General features: G+C 42.2%; 4 protein-coding genes and 1 pseudogene across 14 annotated transcripts in view; all 5 read right to left on the reverse strand.

The window, feature by feature from the left end:
- Window positions 1–13994, reverse strand: part of LOC115552155 (protocadherin gamma-C5) — a 297188-nt gene that overhangs the window by 119014 nt on the left and 164180 nt on the right. The gene's annotated exons all lie outside the window — the stretch shown is intronic.
- Window positions 599–3651, reverse strand: LOC115552177 (protocadherin beta-16-like). The gene has a single exon (XM_030368033.1). It carries the CDS (start codon window positions 3071–3073, stop codon window positions 614–616), a length of 2460 nt encoding a protein of 819 aa, XP_030223893.1. The 5' UTR covers window positions 3074–3651; the 3' UTR covers window positions 599–613.
- On the reverse strand, window positions 3891–6426 carry LOC115552175 (protocadherin gamma-A9-like; annotated as a pseudogene).
- LOC115552182 (protocadherin gamma-A11-like) lies at window positions 7287–10041 on the reverse strand. The gene has a single exon (XM_030368038.1). It carries the CDS (start codon window positions 9753–9755, stop codon window positions 7302–7304), a length of 2454 nt encoding a protein of 817 aa, XP_030223898.1. The 5' UTR covers window positions 9756–10041; the 3' UTR covers window positions 7287–7301.
- LOC115552176 (protocadherin beta-16-like) lies at window positions 10789–13903 on the reverse strand. Its single transcript, XM_030368032.1, has one exon. The coding sequence runs from the start codon at window positions 13261–13263 to the stop codon at window positions 10804–10806; it is 2460 nt and encodes an 819-aa protein (XP_030223892.1). The 5' UTR covers window positions 13264–13903; the 3' UTR covers window positions 10789–10803.

Raw genomic sequence — 13994 nt, forward strand, 5'->3', positions numbered from 1 at the left:
TAAAATCGGAATTATTGACACAAAGTATAGTTTCGAGGAGAGCTGAATTGAACTCACTGAAACATTGTGGTACTAAGCTCTCAGTTCTATAATTCAGTGCTTCATCGGCAACATAACTTTCTGAATTATTAATTAAGAGAATTATTCAGAAACATACATACACACACCTACACACCCACACAGAGACATGCACAAACAAACACACGCACACAGCCACAAGTACACACACAGCCACAACCCCAAACAACGCCAATAGCACACACAACCATAAGCACACACACACAAACATGGCAAGGAACATAGATGAATTGAAGATACATTTTAGCTGATAACAAGCAACCAACACATGAATGCAAACAGATGGATGGATACATTTGAATGGTCCATAAGAATGCAGAATTGTCGTTATGCATAATGTAATTCAATGGACGACATTCCCCAACAATTCATATCATGCCTTCATTGTGACTCATGCCAGAATGCTCATCGGCACAGTCTGGTTTAACCGCTAAGATGATGTCACCTATCTTGTGTCAGTCTCTCTGCGCTTATCTTCAGAGGAGCTGTCCATCCTAGTGGTGCTGAACATATCTAATGAGGTAAAAATAAACATTCACGCACAACCACATCTGACAGAACTCACCTCTAGTGGGGAGTCTGGTTCATCAAGGATGCTCTTTTCACTCTGTATTCTCTGCATGGTCCCTGTAGAACTGGGGTCCATTATCAGAACGTTCTGACTACCAGCGTTGCCGAACTTACAGTCACTCTTCCTGGAGTCAGTGGTCCTGCACACCTCGTAATTGTACACGTGCTGGAGAGTCCCTGTCCCCAAAGTGTCTGAGTAACGTGGTGGATAATATGGGATCACCGGGAGACTGGAATGATACAGGATACGAGACTGTCTCCATCTGTAGATTTTCACTGATATGATCACCACTAAACACGTGATGAAGAGAAAGGAAACCACAGCCAAAGCCAAGACCAAGTAAAAAGTCAGGTTGTCATTGTACTCCTTGTCGTGTGTAAAGTCAGTGAACTCCGAGAGCACTTCAGGGAAGCTGTCCGCCACCGCCACATTAACAATGACTGTAGCTGAACGAGAGGGCTGTCCGTTGTCCTCCACTATAACAGTCAGTCTTTGTTTCACAGCATCTTTATCAGTGACTTGGCGGATAGTTCTTATTTCTCCATTCTGTAAGCCCACTTCAAACAGCGCCCTGTCTGTGGCTTTCTGTAGTTTATAGGAGAGCCAGGCATTCTGTCCAGAGTCCACATCAACAGCCACCACTTTGGTGACCAGATAGCCCACATCTACTGAACGAGGCACCATTTCAGCCACCAGAGAACCACCAGTCTGGACTGGATACAGAACCTGAGGGGCGTTGTCGTTCTGGTCCTGGATCAGTATTTTCACACTCACATTGCTACTGAGGGGAGGAGAGCCTCCATCTTGAGCTTTAACAACTAGCTGCAGTGCTTTAATTTGTTCATAGTCAAAAGAGCGCGCTGCATACAGAACTCCAGTTTCAGAGTTGATAGAAACATGAGTAGAGGCTGGACTACCACTGACCTGCGTGTCCTCCAGAAGATACGACACTCTGGCATTTTGATTCCAGTCAGCGTCTCGAGCGCTGACTGTGAATATGGAGACTCCTGGCTCATTGTTCTCTACAACATGAGCTGAATAGCTCTTTTTAGTGAATATTGGTGCATTGTCATTTACATCAGAAATAATAAGCCTTAAAGTGGTTGCACTGAATAAGGGTGGAGACCCTAAATCGGTCGCAGTGATAGTGATGTTGTATTCTGACGTTGTTTCACGATCAAAAACTATATCTGAGAGCAGGTTGTAATAATTTGTTAATGATGACTGTATTTTAAATGGGAGATTTGAATCAATTGAACATGTTATCTGTCCGTTTTTCTCTGAATCAGAATCTTTTACATTGATTACAGCTATGGTGGTCCCAGTAGGGGCGTCTTCTGATACAGGGCTAGAGAATGACATCACATTAATTACTGGTGCGTTATCATTGACATCAATAACCTCAATGATTATAATGCTTGCATCATTCAATCCACCCTGATCTCTTGCGCCAACTCTCATTTCATATTTTTTATTTTTTTCAAAATCAATTTTACCAGTAACAGTTAGTTTACCGGATATGCCGTGAACATTAAATAAATCATCTAAATCACCTTTAAGGTCAGCAAAATAGTAAGTCACCAAACCATTGGAACCAGTGTCAGCATCTGAAGCATTCACAGTAGAAATAAAGGTCCCAATGGGTGCATTCTCTATCACTGTTGCCCTGTACACAGACTGGTTAAACACGGGAGCATTATCATTAACATCTAATACAGTGACGTCTATATTTACTGTTCCAGATCTCTGGGGAGTTCCACCGTCAACTGCGATCAGCTTTAACGAAAGATGAGGATTAATCTCTCTATCTAAGGATTTCTGAAGAATCATTTCCGCAAATCTGCGTCCATCGGCGTTGGAGTGTTGTTTGAGAACGAAATGTTCGTTCTTGGTTAACATATAGTTTTGCAAACTGTTTGGCCCAACATCAGGATCACCTGCACTTTCTAAATTAAAACGCGATCCTACTGTCGCTGACTCGCTGATTTCCAGATCTATGTTTGTATTTTTAAATGAGGGTGGATGGTCATTAATGTCAAGTATTTCGATTATCACACGATGCAGTTCGATTGGATTTTCTAAGATGATTTCGAAGCTAAAGCTACAAGGTGTAACGTCGCCACAGAGCTGCTCTCGGTCCATCCTCTCATTCACGACTAGAATCCCTTTGTCTGTCCTCAGATCGGCGTATTGAGGGCTTTCGCCCGTCAAGATTCTTGCTCGGCCTGAACGAAGCCTTTTCAGATCCAACCCTAAATCCTGCGCAACGTCGCCGATTAGAGACCCCTTTTTCATCTCCTCCGGAATAGAATACCGGATCTGGCAAGTGGCGATGTTGAGAAAAATAAGCAAATATAGAACAATTATCCATATTTGACTACGACACGAACAGCAACATCCCCATCCGTTGTGGCTCAACGCCATTTTCAACACGAAAAAATCCTCTAGTCTCGCATCAATATCCACAAAATAAGAGAAGGAGGGAAACAATATCCGGTAGAATAAAGTAAGCTCTCAATTGGATTTAAATTCCCTTTAAACAACAAGACGAGTTTCGGAGCAAGAGTGCCTCCGTCAAGCTCCACCGTTAATGCGTCGTTGTGGTTCAGTTCTCCTCTCTATCGCAGTTAGAGGGATGGGAAGATCCACCATGCATCAACTGAACACACACTATTTTTCCACTGACCAACAGCGTCCCTTAGAGTTTGAATACGGAATGTCAATACTATTTTGGAGTGGGCCCCACACATCAAACATTCGTTCACGTGACCAGTTTAGGTCGATGTATTGCTGAATTTGGACCAATCAACAAAGAGGAGCATACACTCAACTCTAAAATACACAAAGGCCTAATAACGGGAAAAGCATTGCCAAACCAAAGTATAAATAAATGAATCAAGAAATAAAAATGATCGTCACACATATGGATATGGGAGAGCATAATCTTATCATAATAATATTAAACAAAGTTGAATGTTCTGATAGAACAATTGAACATTATTTCCAAATACATTTACACAAACACACACGCACACACGAGCAAACACACACACACTTTTCTCCTCACAAGGACCCATTATGAAGAAACAGATTGATGTGCCATAATGCATGTAACAATGCTATGAGCCAAATTCAAAATAATAAATATTCATGAATCCTGCCATTCAATGTGAGCCACTCTCAGGACATTTTCAATGTCTAAAATTAGCTTTACCTGACCTGTGTCAGTCTGACTGCATCTATGATGTGAGCTGTCCTTCTCTGTGGTGCGGAACATATCTAATGATCTTCAAATCAACAGTCATGCACAACAACATCTGATTGAACTCACCTCCAGTGGAGAGTCTGGTTCATCCAGGATGCTCTTTTCACTCTGTATTCTCTGCATGGTCCCTGTAGAACTGGGGTCCATTATCAGAACGTTCTGACTACCAGCGTTGCCGACCTTACAGTCACTCTTCCTGGAGTCAGTGGTCCTGCACACCTCGTAATTGTACACGTGCTGGAGAGTCCCTGTCCCCAAAGTGTCTGAGTACCGTGGTGGATAATATGGGATCACCGGGAGACTGGAATGATACAGGATACGAGACTGTCTCCATCTGTAGATTTTCACTGATATGATCACCACTAAACACGTGATGAAGAGAAAGGAAACCACAGCCAAAGCCAAGACCAAGTAAAAAGTCAGGTTGTCATTGTACTCCTTGTCGTGTGTAAAGTCAGTGAACTCCGAGAGCACTTCAGGGAAGCTGTCCGCCACCGCCACGTTAACAATGACTGTAGCTGAACGAGAGGGCTGTCCGTTGTCCTCCACTATAACAGTCAGTCTTTGTTTCACAGCATCTTTATCAGTGACTTGGCGGATAGTTCTTATTTCTCCATTCTGTAAGCCCACTTCAAACAGCGCCCTGTCTGTGGCTTTCTGTAGTTTATAGGAGAGCCAGGCATTCTGTCCAGAGTCCACATCAACAGCCACCACTTTAGTGACCAGATAGCCCACATCTGCTGAACGAGGCACCATTTCAGCCACCAGAGAACCACCAGTCTGGACTGGATACAGAACCTGAGGGGCGTTGTCGTTCTGGTCCTGGATCAGTATTCTCACACTCACATTACTACTGAGGGGAGGAGAGCCTCCATCTTGAGCTTTAACAACTAGCTGCAGTGCTTTAATTTGTTCATAGTCAAAAGAGCGTGCTGCATACAGAACTCCAGTTTCAGAGTTGATAGAAACATGAGTAGAGGCTGGACTACCACTGACCTGCGTGTCCTCCAGAAGATACGACACTCCGGCATTCTGATTCCAGTCAGCGTCTCGAGCACTGACGGTGAATATGGAGATCCCCGGCTCATTGTTCTCCACAACATGAGCTGAATAGGTCTTTTTAGTGAATATTGGTGCATTGTCGTTCACATCAGAAATAACAAGCCTTAAAGTTGTTGCACTGGATAAGGGAGGAGACCCTGAATCTGTCGCAGTGATGGTTATGTTGTATTCTGACGTTGTTTCACGGTCAAAAACTACATCTGAGAGCAGGTTGTAATAGTTTGGTAACAATGATTGAATTTTAAATTGGAGCTTTGAATCAATTGAACATGTAATCTGCCCATTTTGATCAGAATCTGAATCCTTTACATTGATAACAGCTATTGTCATGCCAGCTGGAGCATCTTCTGATATAGGGGTGGAGAATGACATCACGTTAATTACTGGAGCGTTATCATTGACATCAATTACCTCAATGATTACTTTACTTGCTTCATTCAGTCCGCCCTGATCTTTTGCTCCGACTCTTAATTCATATTTTCTATCTTTCTCAAAGTCAATTTGACTTGTTACTGATATTTTACCAGTAAGATTGTCAATATTAAATACGCCAGCTAATGTCCCCTTTAAGTTTGAGAAATAGTAGGTCACCAAACCATAGGAACCAGCATCAGCGTCTGAAGCATTTACCGTTGTAATATAGGTCCCAAAGGGGGCATTCTCTATTACTGTTGCCCTGTACACAGATTGGTTAAACACGGGAGCATTATCATTGGCATCTAGAACAGTAACGTATATATTTACTGTACCAGATCTCTGCGGACTTCCACCGTCCACCGCGATTAGTTTTAACGATAGATGAGGATTCATCTCTCTGTCTAACGGTTTCTGTATGATCATTTCTGCGAATGTGGTTTACATCAATGTTATCTTGCTGTTTCAGAACGAAATTTTCGTTAGGCGTAAGGATGTAATCTTGCAATCCATTTGCTTCTACGTCAGGATCCTCCGCGTTCTCTAAATCAAAACGTGATCCAACTGCAGCACTTTCACTTATTTCTAGGGCAATGCGTTCACTTTTAAAAACAGGACTGTGATCATTAATGTCCACTATTTCAATTATAACACGATGCAGTTCGATTGGATTTTCTAAGATGATATCGAAGCTAAAGCTACAAGGAGTAACGTCACCACAGAGCTGCTCTCGGTCCATCCTCTCGTTCACGACTAGAATCCCTTTGTCTGTCTTCAGATCGGCGTATTGAGGACTTTCTCCCGTCAAGATTTTTGCTCGGCCTGAACGAAGCCTTTTCAGATCCAACCCTAAATCCTGCGCAACGTTGCCGATAAGAGACCCCTTTTTCATCTCCTCTGGAATAGAATACCGGATCTGGCAACTGCCGATGTTGAGAAAAAACAACACATATGGAAAAAATATCCATATCAGATTCCGAAGCGAACAGCAACCAACCAACCGGTTGTGGCGTAACGCCATTTTCAATAGGAATGAATCCTCGACGAACCTCACAATGATATCCCCAAAATAAGAAAAAAGGAGAACCCCAAGCTCCGGTAAAATAAAGAAAAGTCTCAATTGAATACAAATTCAATTTAAACAACACGACGAGTTACGAAGCGAGGGTTCCTCCGTCAAGCTCCACCCTGAATGCTTCGTTGTGATTCAGTTCTCTCTGTCGCAGTTAAAGCCATGCGAAGCTCCAACTAGCATCTACTGATCACACACATTTTTTTGACTGACCAACAGCGTCCCTTAGAGTTCAAAACGGAGATGTCAAAACTGTATTAGTGTAGGCCTAGGTGTCACACATTCGGTTGTATGCATTTCTGATTTTAATATAGCATATTACTGATTCCCGAGGGTAGATGGCACATTCCAAAAATGCGAAGTAACCTAAACTTTGGCCTAGGAGAAAAGTACCCTGAACTTTTGGGAATTTTTAATAAATAAAATCCTAATTATTGAGACAAGGTATAGTCTACATGAGAGCTGACATACACACAGAGACATGCACACAAACACACACACAACCACCAGCACACATACAGCCATAAGCACACACACAACCATAAGCACACACACACACACACAAACATGGCAAGGCATATAGATCTAAATAAATATATATTTTAGCGTCAGCAAGCAACACAGGAATCCAGATGGATGGATAAATATTGAATGGTCCATAATAATGCAGAATTGTCGTTGCAATGTAATTAAATTGAAGACACACTCCAGAATGCTCATTGGCACAGTCTGAAATAAGCTCTAAGATGATGTAACTTATCTGTGTCAGTCACTCTGCTCTTATCTTCAGGGGAGCTGTCCTTCATGGTGGTGCTGAACCCATCTAACAGGCTGAAAATTCATGCACAACCACATTTGATAGAACTCACCTCTAGTGGAGAGTCTGGTTCATCCAGGATGCTCTTTTCACTCTGTATTCTCTGCATGGTCCCTGTAGAACTGGGGTCCATTATCGGAACGTTCTGACTACCAGCGTTGCCGACCTTACAGTCACTCTTCCTGGAGTCAGTGGTCCTGCACACCTCGTAATTGTACACGTGCTGGAGAGTCCCTGTCCCCAAAGTGTCTGAGTACCTTGGTGGATAATATGGGATCACCGGGAGACTGGAATGATACAGGATACGAGACTGTCTCCATCTGTAGATTTTCACTGATATGATCACCACTAAACACGTGATGAAGAGAAAGGAAACTACAGCCAAAGCCAAGACCAAGTAAAAAGTCAGGTTGTCATTGTACTCCTTGTCGTGTGTAAAGTCAGTGAACTCCGAGAGCACTTCAGGGAAGCTGTCCGCCACCGCCACATTAACAATGACTGTAGCTGAACGAGAGGGCTGTCCGTTGTCCTCCACTATAACAGTCAGTCTTTGTTTCACAGCATCTTTATCAGTGACTTGGCGGATAGTTCTTATTTCTCCATTCTGTAAGCCCACTTCAAACAGCGCCCTGTCAGTGGCTTTTTGGAGTTTATAGGAGAGCCAGGCATTCTGTCCAGAGTCCACATCAACAGCCACCACTTTAGTGACCAGATAGCCCACATCTACTGAACGAGGCACCATTTCAGCCACCAGAGAACCACCAGTCTGGACTGGATACAGAACCTGAGGGGCGTTGTCGTTTTGGTCATGGATCAGTATTTTCACACTGACATTACTACTGAGGGGAGGAGAGCCTCCATCTTGAGCTTTAACAACTAGCTGCAGTGCTTTAATTTGTTCATAGTCAAAAGAGCGCGCTGCATACAGAACTCCAGTTTCAGAGTTGATAGAAACATGAGTAGAGGCTGGACTACCACTGACCTGCGTGTCCTCCAGAAGATACGACACTCTGGCATTCTGATTCCAGTCAGCGTCTTGAGCACTGACAGTGAATATGGAGACCCCCGGCTCATTGTTCTCTACAACATGAGCTGAATAGCTATTTTTAGTGAATATTGGTGCATTGTCGTTCACATCAGAAATAACAAGCCTTAAAGTTGTTGCACTGGATAAAGGCGGAGACCCTGAATCTGTGGCGGTGATGGTTATGTTGTATTCTGACGTTGTTTCACGGTCAAAAACTACATCTGACAACAGGTTGTAATAATTAGTTAATGAGGATTGTATTTTAAATGGGAGATTTGAATCAATTGAACATGTTATCTGTCCGTTTTTCTCTGAATCAGAATCTTTTACATTGATTACAGCTATGGTGGTCCCAGGAGGGGCGTCCTCTGATACAGGGCTAGAGAATGACATCACATTAATTATAGGAGCGTTATCATTGACATCCATTACTTCAATGATAATGTTGCTTGCATCATTTAATCCTCCCTGATCTTTTGCTCCAACTCTTATTTCATATTTTCTGTCCTTCTCAAAATCAATTGAACCAGTAACTGAAATTTTACCAGAAACATTGTCAATATTAAATATATCAGCTAGTGACCCCTTTAAGTTAGAGAAGTAGTAAGTTACCAAACCATTTGAACCAGCATCAGCGTCAGAGGCATTTACAGTTGTTATATAGGTCCCAATAAGTGCATTCTCTATTACTTTAGCCCTGTACACAGACTGGTTAAACACGGGGGCATTATCATTGGCATCTTGAACAGTGATATCTATATTGACTGTACCAGATCTCTGAGGAGTTCCACCGTCAACTGCAATCAGCTTTAAAGAAAGCTGTGGATTGGTCTCCCTGTCTAGTGGTTTTTGGAGGATAATTTCAGCGAATTTGCTGCCGTCTGCCTTTGTCTGTTGTTTGAGAACAAAATACTCGTTGGGTGTTAACAAGTAATTTTGCAAACCATTAATCTCTACATCAGGATCATCTGCATTTTCTAAATCAAAACGAGAACTCACTGCCGCAATTTCACTAATTTCAAGATAAATGTTTCTACTTTTAAAAGCAGGTGAATGGTCATTAATGTCCATAATTTCGATTATCACACGATGCAGTTCGATTGGATTTTCTAAGATGATTTCGAAGCTAAAGCTACAAGGTGTAACGTCGCCACAGAGCTGCTCTCGGTCCATCCTCTCATTCACGACTAGAATCCCTTTGTCTGTCCTCAGATCGGCGTATTGAGGGCTTTCTCCCGTCAAGATTCTTGCTCGGCCTGAACGAAGCCTTTTCAGATCCAACCCTAAATCCTGCGCAACGTTGCCGATAATAGACCCCTTTTTCATCTCCTCCGGAATAGAATACCGGATCTGACAACTGGCAATGTTGACAAAAAAGACGAAATATAGAAAGATTATCCATATTTGACTCCGACACGAACAGCAACACCCGTTGCGGCGTACCGCCATTTTCAATCTGGAAAAATCCTCCACGAAACGCACATTAAACTCCAAAAAATGACAAAAGAAGAAACCCAAGGTCCTGTAAAATAAAGTATACTCTAATCGAACTTAAATTCGCTTTAAACAACAAGACATGTTTTGAAGCCAGAGTGCCTCCATCAAGCTCCAACCTGAATGCGTCGTTGTATGTCAGTTCTCCTCTCTATCGCAGTTAAAGGGATGGGAAGCTCCAACTAGCATCTACTGAACACACACTATTTTTCCACTGACCAACAGCGTCCCTTAGAGGAATGTCAGTGTAGGCCTACATATCAAACATTTGTTCACATGACCTGTTCTTTTCGATATATTGATGAATCGGGAACAATTAATGAAGAAAATAATAAACTCAACTGAAAAATACACTAAGGCATATTAATAGGAAAAGTATTGTCAAATCAGAGTTTAAATATATGGATCAAGAGATACAAATGATCGTCAAATATGTATATGAGAGATCATAATCTAATTATAATGATTACTAAATTGAATGTACTCAAAAAATAAAACTGCCATGATTATTTTTAATACAATGAGGATATCACACCGATTACACTCACTTATAATATCTATGCACAAGTAGATGGACGGAGACAGTAATTTTTTACTACACAAAAACAAACAATCATATAGAAGGTTTCAATATAGGTGACATCATAATCCCTCAAAATCAAAGTTAAAAATGATTTCGAAAAATACCTTTTAGAAGGCTCATGAGATTGAACATTATTTACGTGTACATTTAAACGAACACACATGCGCACACGCACACACAGTGTTTGCCTCACAGGGTATCGATCTGAAAAGACAGATGTGCCATAATGCATGTACCAATGCTGTTTACCACATTCCAATTACTAAATATTCATTAATCCTGCCGTTGATTGTGACCCATTCTTTTGAAAGGTCTAAAAAGAGCTTCAACATGATAGAACTCAGTCTGCCTGCCCTCATCTTTCAAGAGAGCTGTCCTTTTTGTGGTGCTGAACATATCGAATGAGCTACAAATCAACATTCATGCACAACCACATCTGATAGAACTCACCTCTAGTGGAGAGTCTGGTTCATCCAGGATGCTCTTTTCACTCTGTATTCGCTGCATGGTCCCTGTAGAACTGGGGTCCATTATCAGAACGTTCTGACTACCAGCTTTGCCGACCTTACAGTCACTCTTTCTGGAGTCAGTGGTCCTGCACACCTCGTAATTGTACACGTGCTGGAGAGTCCCTGTCCCCAAAGTGTCTGAGTACCGTGGTGGATAATATGGGATCACCGGGAGACTGGAATGATACAGGATACGAGACTGTCTCCATCTGTAGATTTTCACTGATATGATCACCACTAAACACGTGATGAAGAGAAAGGAAACCAAAGCCAAAGCCAAGACCAAGTAAAAAGTCAGGTTGTCATTGTACTCCTTGTCGTGTGTAAAGTCAGTGAACTCCGAGAGCACTTCAGGGAAGCTGTCCGCCACCGCCACGTTAACAATGACTGTAGCTGAACGAGAGGGCTGTCCGTTGTCCTCCACTATAACAGTCAGTCTTTGTTTCACAGCATCTTTATCAGTGACTTGGCGGATAGTTCTTATTTCTCCATTCTGTAAGCCCACTTCAAACAGCGCCCTGTCCGTGGCTTTCTGTAGTTTATAGGAGAGCCAGGCATTCTGTCCAGAGTCCACATCAACAGCCACCACTTTAGTGACCAGATAGCCCACATCTGCTGAACGAGGCACCATTTCAGCAACCAGAGAACCACCAGTCTGGACTGGATACAGAACCTGAGGGGCGTTGTCGTTCTGGTCCTGGATCAATATTCTCACACTCACATTACTACTGAGGGGAGGAGAGCCTCCATCTTGAGCTTGAACAACTAGCTGCAGTGCTTTAATTTGTTCATAGTCAAAAGAGCGCGCTGCATACAGAACTCCAGTTTCAGAGTTGATAGAAACATGAGTAGAGGCTGGACTACCACTGACCTGCGTGTCCTCCAGAAGATACGACACTCTGGCATTATGATTCCAGTCTACGTCTCGAGCACTGACAGTGAATATGGAGACCCCCGGCACATTGTTCTCTACAACATGAGCTGAATAGCTCTTTTTAGTGAATATCGGTGCATTGTCATTCACATCAGAAATAACAAGCCTTAAAGTTGTTGCACTGGATAAGGGAGGAGACCCTGAATCTGTCGCAGTGATGGTTATGTTGTATTCTGACCTCGTTTCACGGTCAAAAACTACATCTGAGAGAAGGTTGTAATAATTAGTTAAAGAGGATTGTATTTTAAATGGGAGATTTGTATCAATTGAACATGTTATCTGTCCGTTTTTCTCTGAATCAGAATCTTTTACATTGATTACAGCTATGGTGGTCCCAGGAGGGGCGTCCTCTGATACAGGGCTAGAGAATGACATCACACTAATTAGTGGAGCGTTATCATTGATATCAATCACCTCAATGATAACTTTACAGCCATCGTTCAGGCCACCCTGGTCTTTTGCTCCAACCCTGATTTCATATTTTCTATCTTTCTCAAAGTCAATTTTACCATCAACAGTTAGTTTACCGGATATGCTGTCAATATTAAATAAATCCCCCAGACCGCCTTTTAAGTTGGCAATATAGTAAGTAACGGAGCCATAAGAGCCAGCATCAGCGTCTGAAGCATTTACCGTGGTTACATGTGTCCCAATGGGTGCATTCTCTGTCACTTTAGCACTGTACACTGATTGGTTGAATACGGGAGCATTGTCATTCGCATCTAGAACAGTAATGTCTATATTTAATGTACCAGATCTCTGAGGAGTTCCACCGTCAACCGCGATCAGCTTTAATGAAAGACGAGGATTAAGTTCCCTGTCTAAGGGTTTTTGTAGAATCATTTCGGCGAATTTGCTGCCATCTGCGTTAGAGTGTTGTTTGATAAGGAAATTTTCGTTTGTTGTCAACATATAATTTTGCAAACTGTTAGTACCAACATCAGGATCATCTGCACTTTCTAAATTAAAACGAGAACCCACTATAGCCGACTCACTAATTTCAAGATGTATGTTTATGCTTTTAAAAAAAGGAGTATGGTCATTGATATCCAATATTTCGATTATCACCCGATGCAGTTCAATTGGATTTTCTAAGATGATTTCGAAGCTAAAGCTACAAGGTGTAACGTCACCACAGAGCTGCTCTCGGTCCATCCTCTCATTCACGACTAGAATCCCTTTGTCTGTCTTCAGATCGGCGTATTGAGGGCTTTCTCCCGTCAAGATTCTTGCTCGGCCTGAACGAAGCCTTTTCAGATCCAACCCTAAATCCTGCGCAACATTGCCGATAAGAGACCCCTTTTTCATCTCCTCCGGAATAGAATAACGGATCTGGCAACTGGAGACATTGAGAAAAATCACGAAATATAGAAAAGCGATCCATATTTTACTCCGACACGAACAGCCACCTTGCCATCCGTTGTGGCGTAACGCCATTTTCAATGGAAAATAATCCTTGATGAAATACACAATAGTATCCACAAAAAAAGAAAAGTGAAACCCAAGTTCCAGTCACATAAAAAAGCTTGCAATTCAATTCAAATTCCCTTTGAACAACAAGACGAGTTTCGAGGCGAGAGTGCCTCCGTCAAGCTCCAACCTGGATGCGTCGTTGCTGTTCAGTTCTCCTCTCTATCGCAGTTAAAAGGATGGTAAGATCCAACTAGCGTCGACTGAACACACACAATTGTTTCACTGAACAACAGCGTCCCTTAGAGTTTAAAGACGGAATGTCAATACCGTTTCACAACAGGGCTACGTAAAACATTCAAATGACGTTATGATTTGGATTTAGCATATTATTTTTTCCCGACTGTAGAGTGCACATTCCTGAGATGCAAATTATACGGCCAAATAGAAAAAATGATAGGAACCATTATTACGTTTTTATATGGAAAGTATTAATTATTGCCACAAACTATCCACGGGAGAACTGAATTGAATCTTAACAATGGTCAATGTATTTATATTCACTGAAACATTGTCTTAGCGAAAGCTCTCACTTCATTAGCAAACTTATTGGAAATAAACTAATCCCAATATTGTTCTTGATGAGAATTATTCACACACACGCACACACACACACACACACACACACACACACACACACACACACACACACACACACACACACACACACACACACACACACACACACACACACACAC

This window comes from Gadus morhua, chromosome 10, assembly GCF_902167405.1.
Source record: "Gadus morhua chromosome 10, gadMor3.0, whole genome shotgun sequence".
Taxonomy (NCBI): domain Eukaryota; kingdom Metazoa; phylum Chordata; class Actinopteri; order Gadiformes; family Gadidae; genus Gadus; species Gadus morhua.